This window comes from Nannobrachium achirus (assembly GCF_963921795.1).
Source record: "Nannobrachium achirus genome assembly, chromosome: 4".
NCBI lineage: Eukaryota > Metazoa > Chordata > Actinopteri > Myctophiformes > Myctophidae > Nannobrachium > Nannobrachium achirus.
In genome coordinates, this window is record NC_137813.1 from 52,096,168 (window position 1) to 52,121,176 (window position 25,009).

At 41.4% G+C, this 25,009-nt stretch overlaps 1 protein-coding gene across 1 annotated transcript; it reads left to right on the forward strand.

Annotated features, from left to right (window-relative positions):
* Positions 1-1,492: 1,492 nt before the first annotated feature.
* Positions 1,493-16,521, forward strand: LOC308282989 (scavenger receptor cysteine-rich domain-containing protein DMBT1-like; the record flags this gene model as incomplete). Its single annotated transcript, XM_080723376.1, has 15 exons — positions 1,493-1,772; positions 2,257-2,562; positions 2,653-2,961; positions 3,050-3,211; positions 3,956-4,099; positions 4,586-4,679; positions 5,009-5,277; positions 9,883-10,125; positions 10,472-10,621; positions 11,071-11,185; positions 11,303-11,570; positions 13,827-14,022; positions 14,396-14,617; positions 15,630-15,723; positions 16,353-16,521. The coding sequence occupies 15 exons, from the start codon at positions 1,493-1,495 to the stop codon at positions 16,519-16,521; spliced, it is 3,021 nt and encodes a 1,006-aa protein (XP_080579502.1).
* Between the last annotated feature and the right edge of the window lie 8,488 nt (positions 16,522-25,009).

The window sequence follows — 25,009 nt, forward strand, 5'->3', positions numbered from 1 at the left end:
TCGGAATAGCAAAATGACCTTGACCATGACCTTTTGAGGTCCAAATCACCCAAAATGGTCAAAAATATCAGAAATGAATTCCCCACAACACAATTAGTCGAAATAGAGGTATTACATGTGCATATACACCCAGAAACAGAAAAGTTGGATTTTCATCATAGCCGATGGCAGCCATATTTTATTTGGCCATTGCGCCATTCGTGCCACTATGGCGGACGAGCACCTCAGTGATTTTTCATGTCTAGGGACCCACTGACTCAGTTCAGGTGAGAAACTCCCCTAACACCAAATTGCGAACAGGACTTTAAGCCAGATACTGGTTTATCAATCCTACAAACTTTGGAAACCAATCTTAGCCAATCAGGATAGAATAGGCAAAATCGGACAGATCCATGTCGATCACATGACTGTCGAGATACTGCCTACAGATTTGTAGGATTTTTGGACAAAGTCTGTAAGAGTAGTGTACAGAAATGTGTTTTGCGAACATTGTCCTCATGGTGGCGCTAGAACAGGCCCATTTGAAAAATGTGGGTCAGAGGTTCTGAATTGGCATCCAGGGAGTGTTTGTGGTCATTTTGGCAGCGACCGGCCCAACGGCGACTGAGATTAGGGGGTAACAAACTGCGAGGACGCACGGACGGACAGACGGACGCACGGACGGATGTAGGGGAAAACATACTCAATGACAGAGTGGGCATGTTTGGGCTCTCACAGCATATCTCCATATACAGTACATATGGGTACCAGGGGTCTCCATATATGGGTAACTGGTCCGATATACATCACTGGCCAGATGGCCAAGACATGGTGCGACCTCGCCAAGGCGAGGTAACCTGCAAACCACATCCAGAAAGGTGTGAAAAGATTGAAAAGAGCACACGTTGCATTCATGTTACTTGAATTGTTAGCAAGAAGATTTTCACTTTGAAAAAGGTTACAGTACAATACAAGGTTCAAGGTCCAAGGTTCAAGGCTCAACTTTATTGTCAACAATACCAATTATAGGTAAAAGACGAGTGAAATTCATTGTGTGCTGAAACCAAAACAGCAGCTACAGTCTTAAGAATACCACATTAAAATCTATGTGGGTTCTTAAATAACTAAGCTGCTTAAATAGTCTATATTAGGATCAAAACTACCTGAAAGTACAGGAATGCACATTGCTTTAATTCATTGTCCCTTAGTTTGCAATTATTGTGAAGTAATTTTCCAGCTAAATCTTTGTATGTGTGTAGTTGTCAACATGTTTCAAAGTGTAATGTCCTTCACTGGTAATAGGAAATAATGTTGACACCAATAGTAAAACATGAAAGTAACTCATGGTCTGTTTTTCCACCTACAGTGTCTGTTATCCTGTACATACCATCACATGCAGGTAAGCAACTTATCTGAAAGAAAAGTATATTGAGAAAAAAAAAAATTAAATGTGAATTCATTTATTTTTGACTTGATAGAAGCTTCCCAGATTAGATTAGTTGGGTCTTCCCTGATGTGTTCTGGAAGAGTGGAGATCCTTCATAACAACCGCTGGGGAACGATCTGTGATGACAACTGGGACCTGAAAGATGCTGAGGTGGTTTGCAGAGAGCTGAGCTGTGGGAAGGCACAGAGTGCTCCTAGAAATGCCCGCTTTGGCCACGGGAATGGTTCGATCTGGATGGATGATGTGGGTTGTTCAGGAAGTGAAATGTCTCTAACTCAGTGCCCACACAGAGGATTTGGTGTACATAACTGTGGTCATGGTGAGGATGCTGGCGTCGTCTGCTCAGGTAAGAGCAGTGTGGATGTCATGGAACTCATCACAGATAAATGTTTGTTTAAACATAAGAATGTTGTAATACTATTTATTTCATGTTCAGGGGTGAAACTGGTGAATAGTGGACGGTGCTCTGGAACAGTGGAGATCCTTCACAACAACAGCTGGGGAACAGTCTGTGATGACAGCTGGGACCTGAATGATGCTGAGGTGGTTTGCAGAGAACTGAGCTGTGGGACGGCACAGAGTGCTCCTAGAGATGCCCATTTTGGCAGAGGGACTGGTCCAATCTGGATGGATGATGTGCGTTGTTCAGGAAATGAAAGCTCTCTAACTCAGTGCCCACACAGTGGATTTGGTGAACACGATTGTAAACAAGCCAAAGATGCTGGTGTCGTCTGCTCAGGTAAGATCAGAGGATGTCATGGAACTCATCACAGATAAAGCTTTGTAAAATCATCACAAAGTTGTAGTAACACTATTTATTTCATGTTCAGGTTTAGTGAGGCTCGTGGGTGGTGGTGGACGGTGCTCTGGCAGGGTGGAGATCTATCACAACAAAGGCTGGGGAACAATCTGTGATGACAACTGGGACCTGAAAGATGCTGAGGTGGTTTGTAGAGAGCTAAACTGTGGGACGGCACAGAGTGCTCCTAGAGGTGCCCGTTTTGGCAGAGGGACTGGTCCAATCTGGATGGATGTTGTGGGTTGTTCAGGAAGTGAAATCTCTCTAACTCAGTGCCCACACAGAGGATTTGGTGAACACAACTGTCTTGGTGAGGATGCTGGTGTCGTCTGCTCAGGTAAGAGCAGTTTGAATATCATAGAACTCATCACAGATAAATATTTGTTTAAACATCACAAAGTTGTAACACTATTTATTTCGTGTTCAGGTTCAGTGAGGCTGGTGGATGGTAGTAGACGATGCTCTGGCAGGGTGGAGGTCTATCACAACAACAGCTGGGGAACAGTCTGTGATGACAGCTGGGACCTGAAAGATGCTGAGGTGGTTTGCAGAGAGCTGAGCTGTGGGACGGCACAGATTGCTCCTGGAGGTGCACATTTTGGCCAAGGGTATGGTCCAATCTGGATGGATGATGTGCGTTGTTCAGGAAGTGAAATATCTCTAACTCAGTGCCCACACAGTGGATTTGGTAAACATGATTGTAAACACGCCAAAGATGCTGGTGTCGTCTGCTCCGGTAAGATCAGTGGATGTCATGGAATTCATCACAGATAAACCTTTGTATAAACATCACAAAGTTGTAACACAATTTATTTCATGTTCAGGTCCGTTGAGGCTGGTGGATGGTAGTGGACGGTGCTCAGGCAGGGTGGAGATCCATCACAACAACCGCTGGGGAACAGTCTGTGATAACAGCTGGGACCTGAAAGATGCTGAGGTGCTTTGCAGAGAGCTGAGCTGTGGGACGGCACAGAGAGCTCCTAGAGGTGTCCGTTTTGGCCAAGGGAATGGTTCAATCTGGATGGAAAACCTTGGTTGTTCAGGAAGTGAAAGGTCTCTAACTGACTGCCCCCACAGAGGATTTGGTGTACACAATTGTGGACACGATGAGGATGCTGGTGTTGTCTGTTCAGGTAAAAGTTTTCATGTCACAAATATAAAATAATTGTACAGTATATCAAATCGCAAAGGTGCAACACTATTGTGTGTGTGTGTGTGTGTGTGTGTGTGTGTGTGTGTGTGTGTGTGTGTGTCGGTCGGTCGGTCGGTCTGTCGATCTGGGATTGTTCGCCATCTGCTGTGTTCAGTGTTCAGTGCCAGTATAGGCCAAGTTCAAACTGACCATTTCTTTCTTTTCAAATCTTTTTTATTAAGGTACAGTGTAACAATGAGGCAGGTACACACACATATTGATGACACCCCAAGTCCCATTCTCATCACAATCATTGGTATAAAATAGCACACGATCTGAGGCCATCACGGTTCGTACAAATTCAAAGCTTAAAAGCAAGTGAGGCTTTGAAAAATAACTTTTTAAAGAAAGTGGGAGCAGCAGCTCCTCAAACACACGACCCATTCGTGACCCGGAAGCACTCTCAAACTGACCATTTCAAAATACTAATAATTATTATTTTTGATATACCCTGTCCCTCCAGAACTTCAATTCCTTCCTTCCTCCCTCCCTCCAGAACTTCCATTCCTTCCTTCCTCCCTCCCTCCCCTCCCTTCAGGACCTCAAACATCTCGTTCTCGTCTGCTAGTGGTTGGTTCTGTAGCAGCCCTGCTCCTCCTGTTAATACTGCTGGTAATTGGTCGCTGGCTGGTGTTGAGGAGGAAATTCAGAAAGCCTGCAGCCGAGACTATCTACACAGCCTGTGAGTAATACTAATTCTATGCACGAGAATGCTACGCACACCAAAGTCCTCATAGTGGCGGAAGAATAATCTAAATGATAGTCTTCAAAAGACAAGGCGAGGTGGCCACACAAAGTGCCAATACTTTATTTTTGGACGCAGATATAAAAGAGACCAATGTTAAGTAAAGTTTATATTAGCTATTCTTACTCTTTCAAATAACAGTTAGACACACACACACACACACACACACAAACGCACGCACACACGCGCGCGCGCGCGCGCACACACACACACACACACACACACACACACACACACACACACACACACACACACACACTACATTTAATAACATGCTTTTTCTTTAATGGTTCTTACAGTGTATTTGGTTGAGATGGTGGATCTACGTACTACCAGACTAGGAATTGAATGAGGTCAAGTTGATTTGATTTTACATATGACACGAACACTGATAAACCTTATAATGTATGTATTTCTTCTTAGGTGTGATGAACGCCCACAATACAGAGGGGAGAGATGGTGATGAAGAAGATCACCAAGACACCGATGATGACAGTGATCATGACTATGAGAACCCGTCAGTACACTGAGGGTTTGAAATGAACCTTCTATTTGATTTTTTAATGAAGGCTTAATGTAAAAAAAAATGTGAATGTCTAAAATGTTAAAATGTCATCCGTGCAATAACCCTTGCACCCTTTGAGTGATATTCTTGCCCTGTGTTTATTGCTTATTGAGCGTTTTTAGGTCTTTTATTGTGTTTTTATGATCATGTTTTATTGTATTGGAGATTCCGAGCATTCACATGTATGTACCTAAACCGAGCATCTAAATGACAATAAAGTGAATCTGTAACTGAATCTCCTGTGCTGGTCATTAACTATTGTCTTCTCATGTCGATCTCAGAGACCCTGTGGCAGTCAGCAACATGCACAAACACATCAGCAAGAATGATGCCGTCTATGCTAATACTGACCCAAAGAAGAGCATCAAAGATCATCCCAACCCTGGAAGGAGAGCAGTGGAGGGCCAGAGTGATGAAGATGAAGAAGGACACTACATGCCCATGAAACCCTGCAGTGAACATGAGCAGGACAACATCAATGTTAACCAAGACATGAACCCAGAGAGCAGCACCAAAGAACACCTCAACCCTGGAGGGAGAGCAGTGGAAAGTCCACAATGTGTTGTTGTTGAAGAAGAAAACAATTACATAGCCTTTGAACCCTGTGATGAAGATAAGCAGGACAATCTATCCTAACTGATGATTAGCAGGCTAAGACCATGTTCAACGTAAATGTAATTTATTCAATTTAAATCGGTTTTACTTCGGGCAGAGAGAGGAAAGAAATGCGATACAAGACTGTTTTGGATTGGAATCCAGGTCCTCAAATACCAACTGGCTCAGCCAGTTGAATGTAATGTATTCTATTTAATGTATTGAATAGAATACACAGCATGTTTGTTATTTTGAATTGATCTGTGTTATTTTATACACCATGAAGTAGGCCTATTTTACGTTGTCTAAAGCCTTATGATAAAGAGAAGTTATTCGAATTCATCAGGAGATGGATCTCCTCAGGTAGAACTTTAGTTCAGGTCTGTAGATTTTGAAACAAGCTGGAGAAAATAAAATGTTGAATTTCCCTTACAATGAGCGAATGAAAATAGTCTAGATAATCTCTTTGATACTGTAAATAGGTTGATTTTTGTTATTAGTTTGCATGCATTTTAAGGAAACCTTCATAATCTATTCTAAGCAATCATAGTGTGAACATTGAGAGAAAACTCACATATTGATTTTGTTGCCAATGCATTATACAATGGATTATTTATGAAATTGGGCTTGCAATGTAATCTGACTCAATAAAGAGGAAGTCTCACAATAATCATGGTTTCCTGCACATGTCTATAGATGAGAACTCACCACAATAGTTATAACACTAGACACTTCTTCCTAGTCTAGTCTTCACCTTCACTGGAGACTGAGAAGACCCTATCAATGTATCTCTGCACCATGGGACCCTTACTATGGAGAAGAATCCTGTATTTGTACATGAGTGAGTGCCAGGTTTTATTATTCTATCAACTGATGTCTCCGATGTATTAATATATAGAAAATAATCTGATCTATATAGAACATAAAGGTATGACTACAAAGCAACAAAACATTTTTGGACACACACACTTAATTGTGTGCACGGTCAAATTAGCCTTCATGATTTTGTGTATGAACAATGACCTCAAGAACAGATATACAATCAGTGTAATATCACTTATATGCCGATATCTCATTTGGCTGACCAGTTTTAAACCAATTTTCAGTAAAGTTTTTGTTCGTAGTTACTGCTCTCTGGCTTTGTAGGGCAATATACCGTATTGTGTTTTCTCACTTACAGAGATTCTTGACGTTTCGATTTGAATGAAGTGAGGGCATTCCACCTATGATAGTATAGTAACTGGTATTGAGTTCATCATTATGTATGAATATTTACTGCATGGTCAGAGCCCAGCACAGTGTTGTCTGCTGTAAGATAGATCCCAGTAATGTACGATGCTTCCTGGGCACTGAGCAGAGACGGACGGGGTGAGCATCCTCAGTGTTGACCTGTTACATTATTACATAAACGCCTAATCACAATTATTTGAGATAATCACGCTTATTTTTCGCATAATTGTCATAAACATTTCCATGTTGAAAATCTTTCATACTGTATATTTTCAAAAATAGTGGAAATAGCAGATCTGCAATCTCTGTCAAGTTAATTGTCATTACTGCCCTGTGCACCTTTTGTTTACGAAGCCTAAACGAAGCCAATCAGAAAAGTATTTTTTATTCATAATGTTCCAATGTTTCAATGACAGAAACACAACTAAAACTTTAATAGCTATTATTTGAATGACAATTAATGGTCAAGTAAAATGTCATAATTATGGCAATCGTGCCCTAGACCCAGATAGAGGCAGTGGACTGAGACATCCACACTGATGATGGATGCTCTCATATGGGATGTTAGCCAGACAGGATTGTATCTGTCACAGGCTATGCCTATACAGAGGGTCCCTTTTGCTCTTACCATGGGTCCACTTCCTGGTCACAGTTTACATTTTAAAGTTGAATCATTAGAGGAGCGGAAAGCTGAGACGTGGTTGTTGTCACAGAGGGTCCCAGGTCGGACCAGGGAGAGAGAAGCTTCACGAGGTCTTGGCTCCAAACGCCATCCATGTCAGTGTGGTTCTCAGCCTTTTTAGGCAGCGACCCCCCAAAATAACCCACCACTAGCGTACAATACCAGTAAGACTCCCTAATCGGGAGATAAGCGACCGTAGGTCACTTATCTCCACAAATAGGGCAAAAATGTGTTTTGGCAAAATCTTCCTGATCCATGTTGATGACATGAGTGTAGACATACTGTGTAGTGATTTTCGTGATTTTAGGGCAAAATCTGTAGGAGCAGTGTCCAAAAATGTGTTGTGAAAAATCGGCCTGGAGGTGGCGCTATATGGGAGAGATTCATGTTGATGGGATGAGTGTAGACATACTGTGTACCGATTTGCGTGATTTTAGGGCCAAAATTGTAGGAGCAGTGTCCAAAAATGTGTTTTGCAAGAATCGGCCTCATGGTGGCGCTAGAAGAGGGCCATGTGAGAAATGAGGGGTGCGGTCTCCGCGTCCCGGTCGCTCCTAGCCGGAGTTACGGCATTTTATGTGAGCTGCAGTGTAGGGGGTCCTCCACTGGGGGTGCCACCACTTTTGCATCCGTTCTGGAGCACCAGGAGTCGGTGGTCCCCGGGAATTCCCCGTGAGCAGCCCCGTTGGGGTGGTCATTTGGTCAGTTTAGCACATTTGGTCATTTTTTACATCTGGGGGTCCCCCAGGGACCTGGGGGTCCCTGGAGCTCCGGGCGTCCTTGGAGGTTGTAGTTTGGCAGGCAAGGAACGTGTGTGCAAAATGTGGCATGGATCGGGGCAACGGTTGCGGAGATATGAGCAGGGCAAGAGTGTGACGTGTGAGGTGTGACAGACAGACTGACGGACTGACGGACTCACTCACAGTTTGTGCAGGGTTTGAGTAAATGCGACCTACGGTCGCAACCAGGGCCCCATGCTCTAGCCAGGGTGAATGAACTACCTTTATCAAGTCATTTATCAAGTGCAGCTACCGGTAGGTAAGTCGATGTATCCCCTTGAAGGCCCCCCTGGTCTGCAATGCTGAGTCATTTCATGTACAGCACAGGATGAAAGCGCTCAAGTGTGAAAACACCCTGTTGCCTGATCATTCTCTACACTACACACTTGCACAGAGGCACACAATCACACATCCCACACACAGACACTTTATATTATGATTGAACAAACATAAAACGTGTGTATTGTTTGATTCTCATTTCTTATGTACAGAATAAATCTTTAGCCTGCTTCATAATGTGATTAAAGGACAACTTTGTTTTTTTACATGTTAGATTGCAATTAGAGAAAAGAAAAGATGAGTGTTATAATGTTTTCATTTACTGCTTTGTTTTAGCGATTTTGGTGTTTTCAGTGGGTGGGGGCATGCATAACCCTAACCCTAACCCTAACCCAAGTGGCTAAATATGTATTTTTAGACAAAATATGACGTCAATGTCTTTGTTACTATTTACACCAGCCCCCATAAGTCATATCTGCCCATGGGCTTACTGCATGCATGCCTCCAAGCTGGGGGCATGCATGCAAATCAAAATCTTTAAAGCTATACTGTGTAAGTTGCTCAACTAGTGGTCAGTAGCGATATCTACTTAGCCCCTGATCTACTTAGCCCCTGTCACGGCTAAGTAGAAAACATATAAAGAAAAGGCTTTTGGGGCTGAAATTAACGGAGTGGGGGTTCTAAAACTTTAGCGATTTAATAGTTAGGACAATTTTAAGATATGTTTTATAAAAAAAGTTACATAGTATAACTTTAACATCACTAAAACGATAGAAAGAAGTAAATGAAAACATTTTAACACTCATCTTTTCTTTTCTCTAATGCCTATCTAAAATATGAACCCTTGTAAAAAACAAAGTTGTCCTTTAATTTCACAAAGAATAACATCACTGGAAGAGTATACCTATCTGTGTGTTACGTTTTCTGGGGGGCAGATTTGAAGGTTCTTCCAATATGATTGAACTTTGCTAATCAACTCAACTAGATGTTTGTCTGAATTTGCTTTACATTTTCATTAAAGCCTCACTATGTCACTTTTATTTTGTCAATAAAATGTAATTTTGGTATATGGTAGAGTATGTTAATACAATCTAACTTATTGGCACATGGCTGGATTTAGTCTCCCTGCTCTTTTATTGAGAGATTCAGATTGTGTCAAAGGTCATGTCTCACCTCTCGTTACGTTAACTACTGATGCTGTTCTTTCTTCAGGCACCACATCTCAACGTTGCACTACTTCTTGTTTGCTGTATGTTCTATTCACATTAATGCTAAACACTCTCATTGTCACAGCATGCACTTCCTCATTGACAGGGTTCTAGTAAGATGGACACAAACCCATCATGTTGAAACCAATAGAAAAACCCCTGAATGAACACACAAGTAAATCAGTGTTTTTCCACCTACAGTGTCTGTTATCCTGTACATACCTTCACGTGCAGGTAAGCAACTTCTCTTAAAATAGATTAAAAAGGTTTATTTTGAAAAAGGGTAATGTTATGACATTGTAAATGTGAATCAATTTCTTTTTGACTGATAGAAACTGCTCAGATCAGATTAGTTGGATCTTCAAATCTGTGCTCTGGAACAGTGGAGATCCTTCACAACAACAGCTGGGGAACAGTCTGTGATGACGGCTGGGACCTGAAAGATGCTGAGGTGGTTTGCAGAGAGCTGAACTGTGGGACGGCACAGAGTGCTCCTGGAGCTGCATATTTTGGCCAAGGGACTGGTCGAATCTGGCTGGAAAACCTGGGTTGTTCAGGAAATGAAAGTTCTCTAACTCAGTGCCCACACAGTGAATTTGGTGTAGGACTACATGACTGTGGTCATGGTGAGGATGCTGGTGTCGTCTGCTCAGGTAGTAGATGTCATGTCACAAATATAATAATGATGAATTATAAATGTACAGTACAAAGATGTTTCCACCCTGTGGAAGAGTGTGTGTGTGTGTGTGTGTGTGTGTGTGTGTGTGTGTGTGTGTGTGTGTGTGTGTGTGCGTGCGTGCGTGCGTGCGTGCGTGCGTGCGTGCGTGCGTGCGTGCGCGTGCGTGCGTGTGGGCAGTTCCAAACTTTCCATGCGAGCAGCCAGTAGGCCACGGTCTAACTGGCATTTTCAAGTTTTCAAAAAACAAACGTACAACTCTATTAATATTCCTCACTCCCTCCCTCTGCCTCCAGAACGTCCAACATCTCGTCTGCTAGTGGTTGGTACTGTAGCAGCTCTGCTCCTCCTCCTACTGCTGCTGTTAACTGATCGCTGGCTGCTGTTGAGGACTTTGAGGAGGAAAGCTTTCAGAAAGCCTGCAGCCAAGACTAACCACTCCGTCTGTGAGTGATGCTAATTCTAAACATACTGTTGCGCCATCGGTGTACTCCGACTGGTCAAGTCTCCGGTCAAATATAAAACTAGCAGCCAGCACTCTGGGGTCTCCATGACAGGAGGAGGCGCAAATAACTGATGAAGATGTTGGCAAAATGTGATTTAGCTTACTTAGTTAGTTGTAAAGGATTTTCATGCTGCCTGGCACATAAAAATACATCTGCTGTGAATCTGCTGTGAGATGGACCTGACTATTTCAGTCAGGGCCATCAGTCACGCTTCGTGAAATGAAAATATGATTTGTACTAAAGGTGCAATCAGTTTCTTTTATATTTCTTGAGAGTGGGAGGGTAATATACTGTAATATAGACCAGATTGGAATTGAATGAGATCAAGTGGATTTGATTTGATTTACACCAACACTGATATATATGTGTATGTACGTATTTCTTCTAAGGTGTGATGAACGCCTACAATACAGAGGGGAGAGATGGTGATGAAGAAGACGTCAATGCAGAGGTCTCCACCTGTCACCAAGGCACCGATGATGAGAGTGATGACTATGAGAACCTGTCAGTACACTTCAAAGTTGATTTTAATGAAGTCTAAAACATGTGTTTCCAACTTGCTGGTCATTAACCTCAATCTAGACATCACGCTGAACTAATATCTTCTCATGTCGATCTCAGAGACCCTGTGGCAGCCAGCAACATGCACAAACACGTCTGCAACCCTGATGAGGAGAATGATGACGTTTATGCTAATATTGACCCAGAGAAGAACACTGAAGAGCATCCCAACCCTGGAAGGAGAGCAGTGGAGGGCCAGAGTGATGAAGATGAACACTGCATGCCCATGAAACACTGCAGTGAACATGATCAGGACGACATCTATGTTAACAAAGACATGAACACAGAGAGCAGCACCAAAGAACACCTCAGCCCTGGAAGGAGAGCAGTGGAAAGTCCACTAAGTGTTGTTGTTGAAGAAAACAACTACATAGCCTTTGAACCCTGTGAAGAAGATAAGCAGGACAACATCTATGCTAATACTGATGACTAGCAGGCTAAGACCATGTTCAACGTAGATGTAATTACAAGTCAGTTTTATTCAATTTAAATCTGTTTTACTTCAGGCAGAGAGAGGAGATAAATGCGAAACAAGAAAAATAAGTTTTGGATTGGAATCCAGGTCCTCAAATACCAACTGGCTCAGCCAGTTGAATGTAATGTATTCTATATAACTTATTGAATAGAATACCTTATACACAGCATGTTTGTTATTTTGAGTAGATACAGTAGGATATTTTATACAACATGAAGTAGGCCTATTTTACGTTGACTAAAGCCTTATGATACTGTAAAGAGAAGTTATTTGAATTCGTCAGGAGATGGATCTCCTCAAGTAGAACTTTAGTTCAGGTTTGTAGATTTTGAAACATGTTGGCAAAAATAAAATGTTGAATTGTCCTTACAATAAGCAAATGAAAATAGTCTAGATAATATCTTTGATACTGTAAATAGGTTGCTTTTTGTTATTAGTTTGCATGCAATTTAAGAAATCTTCAATTCTATTCTAAGAAATCATAGTGTGAAAATAGAGAGAAATATTCCAAAGGAATTGGTTTTGGTTGTACGTAATTTAGCTTTCGGTTTATTGTTGCCATTGCTTTTGCACACTTTAACATGGAGGTCAGTCCTGGCCTGTACATTATACTATGCATTCTTTATGACATTATGCCTGGTTTGTTTTTGATGACTATCAACAGCAAACAACTCAACATCTCAACATTATAGTTTGACTGTGCATGAGACCACCATAATTCCTCAATATATGTATGTATTGTATTAATTTAGTTTTTAAGACATATCTACTGTACAGTGATTGATTTGTTGAAATGACAGTAGATGCATTATATGTCAAAGGGTTATTTGACTGCAACTGAATACAGCTTGCTTCAAATCTCCCATTGCTCATTAGACACTAGGTATAATGCCCAAATTGGGTTTGCATTGTAATCTGGCTCAATAAAAAGGAAGTCTCAAAATAATACCTCGTTTCCTGCACAGTTGCTATAGAAGTGACCTCACTACAATATACAAATCCCCACTTCTTCCTAGTTTAGTCTTCACCTTCATTTGGAGACTGACAGAGAATACCCTATCAATGTATCTGTGCACCATGGGACCCTTAATATGGAGAGAAATCCTGTATTTGTACATGAGTGAGTGCCAGGTTTTATTATTCTATCAATTGATGTATGTATTAATATACCGGTATAGAAAATAAAGGTATGACTTCCTTTAGCTGGCTTCGCACAGCAAACCACATCCACAAAGAGTAATGGCATGAAAAAGAAAAAGGTTGAGAATAGCACAGGTTATATCTGTAGCATTCATGTTACTGAATTGTTAGTAAGAAGATTATCACTTTTAATAAGGTTACAATTTCATGACAGGGTTTTAGTAAGACGGACACAAACCCTTTGCCCATGACAATATGAAATTATGTTGAAACCAATAGAAAAACACATGAAAGTAAATCAGCATGCACTGTTTTTACAGTGTCTGTTATCCTGTACATACCTTCACATGCAGGTAAGCAACTTCTCTGAAAATAGATTATGAAAGGTATATTTAGAAAAAGGGTATGACATTGTCAATGTGAATCAATTTATTTTTGACTGATAGAAGCTGCTCAGATCAGATTAGTTGGATCTTCATTTGAGTGCTCTGGGAGAGTCGAGATCCTTCATAACAACCGCTGGGGAACAGTCTGTGATGACAACTGGGACCTGAAAGATGCTGAGGTGGTTTGCAGAGAGCTGAGCTGTGGGACGGCACAGAGTGCTCCTAGAGGTGCCCATTTTGGCAGAGGGAATGGTTCAATCTGGATGGATGATGTGCGTTGTTCAGGAAGTGAAAGGTCTTTAACTCGGTGCCAACACAGTAGATTTGTTAAACATGATTGTAAACACGCCAAAGATGTTGGTGTCGTCTGCTCAGGTAAGATCAGTGGATAACTGGATATCATGGAATTCATCACAGATAAATCTTTGTAAAAAATCACAAAGTTGTAACACAATTTATTTCATGTTCAGGTTTAGTGAGGCTGGTGGGTATTGGTGGACGGTGCTCTGGCAGGGTGGAGGTCTATCATAACAACATCTGGGGAACAGTCTGTGATGACGACTGGGACCTGAATGATGCTGAGGTGGTTTGCAGAGAGCTGAGCTGTGGGACGGCACAGAGTGCTCCTGGAGGTGCATATTTTGGCCAAGGGAATGGTTCAATCTGGATGGAAAACGTAGGTTGTTCAGGAAGTGAAAAGTCTCTAACTGGCTGCCCCCACAGAGAATTTGGTGTACACAATTGTGGACACGATGAGGATGCTGGTGTCGTCTGTTCAGGTAAAAGTAGATGTCATGTCACAAATCTAAAATAAATGTACAGTATATCAAATCGCAAAGGTGCAACACTATTGTGTGTGTGTGTGTGTGTGTGTGTGTGTGTGTGTTTGTGTGTGTGTGTGTGTGTGTGTGTGTGTGTGCGTGCGTGCGTGCGTGCGTGCGTGCGTGCGTGCGTGCGTGCGTGCGTGCGTGCGTGCGTGCGTGCGTGTGCGTGCGTGCGTGTGTGTGTGTGTGTCGGTCAGTCGATCTGGGATTGTTGGCCTCTGCTGTGTTCAGTGTTCAGTGTTCAGTGCCAGTATAGGCCAAGTTCAAACTGACCATTTCAAGTCTTCAAAATACTAATAATTATTTTTGATATACTCTGTCCCTCCAGAACTTCTTCCTTCCACGCTCCCTCCCTCCCCTCCCTCAAGAACTTCCACTCCTTCCTCCATCCCTCCCCTCCCTTCAGGACCTCAAACATCTTGTTCTCGTCTGCTAGTGGTTGGTTCTGTAGCAGCTCTGCTCCTCCTGTTAATGCTGCTGGTAATTGTTCGCTGGCTGATGTTGAGGAGGAAATTCAGAAAGCCTGCAGCCGAGACTATCTACACAGCCTGTGAGTAATACTAATTCTATGCACAAGAATGCTACGCACACCAAAGTCCTCATAGTGGTGCCGCCGGCGGTGCCGGAAGAATAGTCTAAATGATAGTGTTCAAAAGACAAGGCGAGGTGGCCACACAAAGTGCCAATACTTTATTTTTGGACGCAGATTAAAAAGAGACCAATGTTAAATAAAGTTTATATTAGCTATTCTTACTCTTTCCAATAACAGACGCACTCACACACAAACCAGTGGCGTCAGTTCAGAAAAAAGTAAGGTATGGCAACATGACTGGTGTCTTGCACGCGCGTGCAAGACACCAGTCAGGCATGATACATTTATTTTAAGAAGTACATTCTATTTTTTCCCCCCAAAATTGCTATGGTTTCTTGGGCTGGATATGGCGGCCTGAAAAAGTTGTTCAAGTGCACCTAAACTTGGCATAAACTTGGCGTAAATGTGCCACAATTAACAATAATGCATTGCACCTGTGCAGCTGACCTGCAGAACCAGGGAATATACCATTCTGTCAAGATGGGGAGAATAAAAGTGTGGAAAATATAATTATAATACCTTGTTAAATTTTGCATTTGTAGTTATTTTAATGTAATTTAACAACATAACCAGCAAAGATAGACAAAGAGACATTCAGGGATTTATATTTTAAAGTAACTTGTATTCTCCCCCCTGGACCCAGGGTATGGCTGGCAGCTGCATACCCCTGCCATACCCAATTGACGCCCCTGACACAAACGATTGCACGCTCGCACGCACGCACGCACGCACGCACGCACGCACGCACGCACGCACACACACACACACACACACACACACACACACACACACACTACATTTAAGAACGTGCAATCTGTTTCTTTAATGGTTCTTACAGCGTATTTGGGTGTAATATAGATGGTGGATCTACGTGTACTACCAGACTAGGAATTGAATGAGGTCAAGTTGATTTGATTTAACATATGACACGAACACTGATATACCTTATAATGTATGTATTTCTTCTTAGGTGTGATGAACGCACACAATACAGAGGGGAGAGATGGTGATGAAGAAGATCACCAAGGCACCGATGATGACAGTGATCATGACTATGAGAACCCGTCAGTACACTGAGGGTTTGAAATGAACCTTCTTTTTGATTTTTTAATGAAGGCTTATGTTAATTTTTGGTGCCATGATTTTTTCTCTTCAATGTCCCACGATGCCATGGTCTCAATAGACTTCCATGTAATTTATAGTGCACGGATCGTGCACGCCCATGCCTAGATGATGCACCACGTGTGTGCCCACTGTTCACAGCTTTCAAACAAAAAAATCCGCTTGGAAATCCGTTCTGGCATTCATGATTTATCAGCCATTATGTTTTCTTCAGATGTAAACAAACATGGCTGCCATGTTTGAAAGAATGGGTTGGTATGGGGGTTAAACATGCAATTTCGCGATCGCGATCATGCCTAAAAAAATGTGAATGTCTAAAATGTTAAAATGTCATCCGTGCAATAACCCTTGCACCCTTTGACTGATATTCTTGCCCTGTGTTTATTGCTTATTGAGCGTTTTTAGGTCTTTTATTGTGTTTTTATGATCATGTTTTATTGTATTGGAGATTCCGAGCATACGTTTTTCACATGTATGTACCTAAACCGAGCATCTAAATGACAATAAAGTGAATCTGTAACTGAATCTCCTGTGCTGGTCATTAACTATTGTCTTCTCATGTCGATCTCAGAGACCCTGTGGCAGTCAGCAACATCCACAAACACATCTGCAAGAATGATGCTGTCTATGTTAATACTGACCCAAAGAAGAGCATCAGATATCATCCCAACCCTGGAAGGAGAGCAGTGGAGGGCCAGAGTGATGAGAATGAAGAAGGACACTACATGCTGATAGAATAGAAATGTATGATATGTTTTTGTTGTAAACATGTAGCATTTTGTTTAATGTCAAAGTCTCTATAATGCCTTATTAGTCACAGCATCAACCTCTGTGAGTCACTGCTTCAATGCATATTTTCTCTCGGCCAGCTGTGGGTCTGGCAGCCTACAGGTGTTGTGAGGTCGCACCTACAGTGTATATTGGAAAGAGCTCAGACCAATCAGTCCTTTTGATGTAAACTTCTATTGATCTATTGTAACTCTTCCTGACTTTGATCAAAGGGGTGTCATGTATCTCACTTTGCTGTCTGTCTGTCTGTATATGCCATGATTTGTTTATTGGGCATGTATTTAAGCCATGTATTCTTGTAGTTAAAAGACAGTTACCTGCCTGTCGCACCGTGGAGGGGACATGGCTCTGCTTATGGGCTCTCTGTGCTGTGACTATCTGTACAGACTTTTGCTATGATGGACGCTGTTCTTGGAATACTCTGTTACTGCCTTCTAGAAATAAACGCTGGGACATCTACTCATCACCGTTCTGGAATCATATTCTTTTAGTTATAGAGATTTAGAGTGAATTTCTTACTTAACACATGCCCATGAAACCCTGCAGTGAACATGAGCAGGACAACATCTATGTTAACCAAGACATGAACCCAGAGAGCAGCACCAAAGAACACCTCAACCCTGGAAGGAGAGCAGTGGAAAGTCCACAATGTGTTGTTGTTGCAGAAGAAAACAATTACATAGCTTTTGAACCCTTGTGACGAAGATAAGCAGGTCAATCTATACTAACTGATGACTAGCAGGCTAAGACCATTTTCAACGTAAATGTAATTTATTAGTGGCCAAGGCCACGAAGTGGCAAATGGCCACTTATTGATATTGGACTTCAGCACTATTATTATTCCGCCACTTTTTCTCTAGCGGCTAGACCGTGCAGTCGCTTTTTACGAAACTCGGCAGTATGGCAGAGGACTATGCCAAACGGCTAAAACGCGAAGCTCGCAACAATCGGCCAAAGGGTGGCACTGTAGGAAGCAGGCGCGGTTCTAGCCCTGAGCAGTAGGGGGTGCTACAGGGAGCTTTTGCCAGCGCGTGCGCGTGCACGTCTCGCGCGCGAAAATTGGCGGTTTTTCGCGGATTTGATCACGTTTTATTCGGATTTCCGCGGTTTATTTCTTTGCTAAACAATCGGGAACGGCACACTAGTGACACTACACTTTCCCTTTGCCTCTCCACATGCACCAGCCAGCAAGATAGTCTTGGAATTCTTGGTACCAACACTCCAACAGACAGACAACACCAGGCAGTGTCATATAATCATTCAGTTCCAAAAGCTTTTCAGTTAATCTACTTAATTTTACACCACTCTGTCTACTACAGCATAACAGCAAGCATGATGGTATTGCTTCCAAAACGTTTTTAGCCCGTGAACCAAGAGAAACTAAACCCAAACAAGTAGAAGTGAAAATAGCCAATCTGCAAGCTCACAACGAGTCGCTTCACGCTGCGTTGTGAACTTCTAGATCTGCTATTTTCGATTTAATTAACATTTGTCTCAGCGGACAACTTTTGACATCAAGAAAAGAGTTCGGCATAGGCAAGCTGCAGCAGCAGTCAAGTGTACACTACTCACCATCCAGAAGAATTAGATTCCAAAACCAGTTGACAACAATCAACAGCAGAGCAGCATATTTTATCCTGTTTATCCATTGTCCCAGTTTTTGGAAAAAGATTGATGAAAAGCCCCTCTCTCTTATATGCAACTTTGGGAAAGTTGTAAAGGCTTTGGTGGTGATCTTGTACAGTTTCCATAACATCTCCTCATAAAGAACTTCAATTGAGTGTATAATGTTTCTTTTATATGGGTTGTAAGTTGTCCTCCTGCGTGCCTTCGAGGCGTTGTGAGCATGCAGATCGGCTATTTTCATACTTCCCATGGACAGTCAGTGCGCATTGCAAGATGACGCTGAAATGGACTGCAGACTGTCTTCTCTCTCCCCCCAGCGCCCCGTTCGCAAATTAATGTGTAGGCTAAACTGTTCTGATAATACAAATTGTTTTGACTGTCTATTCATTCATCATGTGTAACTTAAACTGCGCGCTAGTAGGCTATTGCAAACCAATGCAGCTTAACATAACAAACCGACAACTAAGGCCAACCCAGCAACAACTATCGTTTCCTGTCTTACTTTCACAATAAAGTGTCACCCGCTTACTTCCCAATGCAGCTTATTTCACGCAGGTTATTATTAACAGGAAACAGTGTAGCTTAACCCGTGTGTTTTTGTGCAACCAAGTGTGCATGGGAGAGAGAGTGATGAGGGTGAGAGAGAGAGACATTGAGAAACAGAGAGAGAGAGTGAACTCAGAGAAGTGCCGTTTTTTCTCCGTCTGACCGTCTCTCTCCCGATTTTGCTAGCCCCGAAAACTACTGGTGCTAGTCAGGAAAATACTGGTGCTTAAGCACTAAAAGCCTCCGCCTAAAACCGCGCCTGGTAGGAAGCCTTTGAAGAATGCCAACTTTGAACTGGTGTAGCTCATGCCCTGTTTCAGGTACAGCAATGAAACCTGTATACACTTATGCGTCTCCTCATGCCGAACAACTTTTACGCTCTGACTTTTGACCTCTGACCTTTACTTCTCCCACAATTTTGAATTATATGAAAAACAGTCAAAATCTATCTCCTCCTGGGATTTTCGCGTAACGTGCGCGAAACTTTTTTTACATGAACTTTGGACCAATACGGTCATCGCACAGCGGCCGTATTTCTTTTAAAGCGAAACATTATTTTTTAATAATTCACTGTATAATGCAGTTTCATGCAAATTATTCATCTGCCTCTAAATCATACATGCAAAGTGACACGTTCATGGCATTTGGCAAATATGTAGAGGGTTAGTCCAAATATCACTGAAAGCAATCTTACTCCAATTGGCCAAAGGGGGGCGCTATACGAAGCGTTTGAAAACTCAAACTTTAAAGGGGCATAAGTCATGCCTCGTTTCGTTTGAAGACATGCAACTTGCTTACACGCGTGCCTTGACTCAAGCAAAAGACATCTGTGTCTTTGTTAAGTAAGCTTCGCCCTTTGATTTTCCGCCATTTTGAGCAGTTTGTAAAACGCTTAAACCCGCTTTTATTCCGGAATTTTCGCATCACGTGCATGGAACTTTTTTTACATTAACTTTGGACCAATATCTAAAGATCTGTCAGATCGGATTTTTTAAAAATTGAAACATGCTTTTTTAATAATTCAATCAATATTGCAAGTTTTATGCAAATTATTCTTCTGCCTCTAAAACATACATGCAAAGTAAAATTTCATGATGAACTACTATAGAGGGTTAGTCCAAATATCACTGAAACCAATCTTACCCCAATTGGCCAAAGGGGGGCGCTATATAATTTTGAAAGAAGGCGTCAAGTACATTACATGAAACTTTATTTCTTCTTTTCTTTTTTTTTGAATGACAGGTCCATTATGTGTGACTGCCGTAGTGTAGTGGTCAGTGCCTGTGCCTGATATTCGGATGGTTGTGAGTTCGAACCCCACGTTGGGTTGAGTTGATGTTAACATCCTGGATGCCCATGGCATGTGTGTATGTCAAACTCTTTAATGTTGACACGTCTGCTCTAACTCCAGATCACGTTCATGTTTAAAATGAGCCCTTCTCTACCGGCCGTTTTTTTTCTGTTCTGAGTAAAAGAAAATATGATCACTCGAAAATGTCAGAAATACTCAGATTACATTTACTCAGATTGATTTCACCCCAAGCCTCCAAAATATAAAAAAGAAATCAATAAAATCAAGGCACTCAGCCTACATAGAACTTTTTTTTTAAACAAACATGGTTAACAGATCCTGTGGCTGCCTAGTGTAGTGGTCAGGGCACATGCCTTACATGCAGAAGCTCGTTGGATCGAATCCCACCTGGGTTTGTATAAGCATAAAACCATGACATTTGGTAGACTTTACAGTTTGGTTCCTTGAACAATGTCTGATATGGAGCCTTCCTAAAAATGTCCCCCAACCCCCCTTGATGCGTATTTTAATATCCGCCATTACTAAATAATGTATTTTGCTTCATAAATCCTGAAACCTGAAACAAGCATTATAATACAAACTGTCATGTCTACACCTATGTTGTGATTTCCAAGGATTGCAATGATACCATGTACCAGCTCAGTGGCCTGGTGGTTTGAGTGTCTGCCCTGAGACTGGGAGATCTGGGTTCAAACCCGGGTTGCGTCATACCAAAGATTCTAAAAAATGGGACCCAGTTCCTCCCTGCTTGAAACTCAGCATCTAGGGTTGGATTGGGGGTAACTCCCTGTGACATACTAGCGTCATGTCCAGGGGGTGTACTTGTACAACAAGTTACCTTACGCTACAGAAACAGGAGATAGGCTCCTGCCCTATGAGATTCATAGCCTGGCCGATTCATATGGTCTTCATAGCTCAGCAAGGCTTTCTATGTACATCATCAAACTGTCCAGGTGCATAGTATCACAGTTTTGTTTTTATGTCTGTTGCATATAGGCCTACAGTCTTTTGCATACATGTTGTGTAGAGGCCAATTTGTGCTTTTATCTATAACATAAAGGAAGCGAATGCCTGACACAAATAAAATGAAATGGCAAATTTGAAAATTAAATTGAAATACAATAAATGCTTTTTAATCTTCAGGAAATGAACGCATTTTTTGAGACAAAAATGAATTTAAAATGCAATAGCATTTACATTTTATCTACAGATGTGCTCATTCTATGACAAAATTAAAATGATAAATAAAAGATCATTTTAATTTTAATTTTCAAAAAATACCCTGCTAATTAGTGGACAATATTAAAATGAAAATGCAATTTTGAAAATGAAAATGAAATGAGGGAAATGCTTTTTATTTTGAGACACAAAGGAATGTATAATTCAATAGCATTGACATTTCATCTCTAGGTGTGCTCATTCTATGACTGATTGAAAAAGAAAAAGCAAACCACATTGCATTTTCATTTTCAAATCCTGCAGGGTAGGACTTGAAAATGAAAATGCAATGTGGTTTGCTGGGTTGCCATGTTCACTAAAAGTGAGCTCTCTGGGCTTTCCTCTCCATAAATTTAGCTAATTCCATTACCAGTCCCATCTCCATGATATTTAGATCTAATTCCATCACCAGTTCCATCCGCATGATTTGTAGATCTAATTCTATGAGTCCCATCCTCATGATTTGTAGGTCTAATTCCATCGCCAGTCCCATCCTTATGATTTGTAGATCTAATTCTATCAGTCCTATCTCAATTATGTGTAGGTCTAATTCCATCGCCAGTTCCATCCGCATGATTTGTAGATCTAATTCTATACAGTTCCATCCGCATGATTTGTAGATCTAATTTCATCGCCAGTCCCATCCTTATGATTTGTAGATCTAATTCTATCAGTCATTATGTGAAGGTCTAATTCTATTGCCAGTTCCATCCCCATGATTTGTAAGTCTAATTCGATACAGTCCCATCTCCATGTTCTTTAGATCTAATTCAATGATTTGTAGATCTAATTCCATCACCAGTCCCATAATGTGTAGGTCCAATTCCATCGCCAGTTTCACCAGTTCCATCCGCATGATTTTATATCAGATCCATCCCAATGATTTGTAGATCTAATTCTATCAGTCCCATCTCAATTATGTGTAGGTCTGATTCCATAGCTAGTTCCATCCGCATGATTCCATCCGCATGATTTGTAGATCTAATTCTATCAGTCCCATACCCATCATTTGTAGGTCTAATTCCATCACCAGTTCCATCCGCATGATTTGTAGATCTAATTATATGAGTCCTATCCCCATGATTTGTAGATCTAATTCCATCACCTGTCCCATCCCTATCATTTGTATGTCTAATTCCATCGCCAGTTCCATCCGCATGATTTGTAGATCTAATTCTATCAGTCCCATTTCAATTATGTTTAGGTCTAATTCCATTGCCAGTTACATCCGCATGATTTGTAGATCTAATTCTATGAGTCCCCTCCCCAGGATTTCTAGGTTTAATACCATCACTGGTCCCATCCCTATGAGTTGTAGGTCTAATTCCATCACCAGTCCCATCCTTATGATTTGCAGATCTAATTGTATCAGTTCCATCTCAATTATGTGCAGGTCTAATTCCATCGCCATCCCATCCCCATGATTCATAGTTCTAATTTGATAGCCAGTACCATCTCCATGATTGTCTATTCCCATGATTTTATATCTAATTCCATCCCCAGCCCTATAATTTGAAGATCTATTTCCATACAGTCCCATCTCCATGATGTATAGATCTAATTTCAGACAGTCCATGCCCATGACTGTCATCACCAATCCCATCCCCATTTATTTGTAGATTCCATCAGTTCAATTCCCATGGGATTTCTGAACAGTCCATAGTCCACCAATGAGAAGCTGAGTGAGTAGACGGAAATAGTGCCATTTTATAGTGCGCTTTAGGACTGATCTTATGAGATGAGGTTGAAAATTGGCAAAGTGCTCCTTTAACCTCCGCAGTTATGTCATTACAAAGTAGTTCATGAGCTTAATAAAGGAGCTGAGGGTAAAGGTGATGGACTGGCCAAGCATGTCTACAGACCTAAACCCTATTGAGCATCTGTGGGGCATCTTCAAACGGAAGCTGGAGAAGCGCCAGGTCTCTAACATCTACCATCTCTGGGATGGAGGTCATGGAGGAGTGGAAGAGGATCCCAGTGGCAACCTGTGAAGCTCTGGTGAACTCCAAACCCAAGAGGATTATAGCAGTGCTGGAAAGTAATGGTGGCCACACAAAATATTGACACTTGGGCCCAATTTGGACATTTTCACTTAGGGGTGTACTGAATTTTGTTGCCAGCACTTTAGACATTAATGGCTGTGTGTCTAGTTATGTTGAGAGGACAAGAACATTACACTGGTCTCCATTCTGTAAACTGACTACTTTACATTATATCAAAGTGTCATCTCTTCAATGTTGTCCCATGAAGAGAAATGATTAAATATTTGCAGAAATGAGAGGGGTGTACTCACTTGTGTGAGATACTGTACATACTCACAGAGATTTGTCGTATTTATTATAAGCAGATGAATTATGTGGATGGGACTATATCGAATTAGACCTACAAATCATGGGGATGGAACTGGCGATGGAATTAGACCTTAACATAATTGAGATGGGACTGATAGAATTAGATCTACAAATCATGCGGATGGAACTGGCGATGGTATTAGACCTACAAATCATGTGGATGGGATTCATAGAATTAGATCTACAAATCATACGGATGAAACTGGTGATAGAATTGGACCTACACATTATGGGGATGGGACTGGTAATGGAATTAGATCTACAAATCATGAGGATGGAACTGTATAGAATTAGATCTTCAAATCATGCGGATGGAACTGGCGATGGAATTAGACCTACACATAATTGAGATGGGACTGATAGAATTAGATCTACAAATCATAAGTATAGAACTGGTGGTGGAATTAGATCTACAAATCATTGGGATGGAACTGGTGAAACTGGCGATGGAATTGGACCTACACATTATGGGGATGGGACTGGTGATGGAATTATATCTACAAATCATGGGGATGAACTATCAAATTAGATCTAAAGAACATGGAGATGGGACTGTATTGAATTAGACCTACAAATCATGGGGATGGAACTGGCGATGGAATTAGACCTAAACATAATTGAGATGGGACTGATATAATTAGATCTACAAATCATAAGGATAGAACTGGCGGTGGAATTAGATCTACAAATTATTGGGATGGAAGTGTATAGAATTAGATCTACAAATCATGCGGATAGAGCTGGCGATGGAATTAGACCTACACATAATTGAGATGGGACTGATAGAATTAGATCTACAAATCATAAGGATAGAACTGGCGGTGGAATTAGATCTACAAATCATTGGGATGGATCTGATATAATTAGATCTACAAATCATGTGCATGGAACTGGCGAAACTGGCGATGGAATTGGACCTACACATTATGGGGATAGGACTGGTGATGGAATTAGATCTACAAATCATGGGGATGTGACTATCGAATTAGATCTAAAGAATATGGAGGTGGGACTGTATCGAATTAGTCCTACAAATCATGCGGATGGGACTGGCGATGGAATTAGATCTACAAATCATGAGGATGGAACTGTATAGAATTAGATCTGCAAATCATGCGGATGGAACTGGCGATGGAATTAGACCTACACATAATTGATAGAACTGATATAATTAGATCTACAAATCATAAGGATGGGACTGGCGATGGAATTAGACCTACAAATCATGGGGATGGGACTCATAGAATTAGATCTACAAATCATAAGGATGGGACTGGCGATGGTATTAGACCTACAAATCATGGTGATGGGACTGGCGAAACTGGCAATAGAATTAGACCTACAAATGATGGGGAGCCCAGAGAGCTCACTTTTAGTGAACATGGC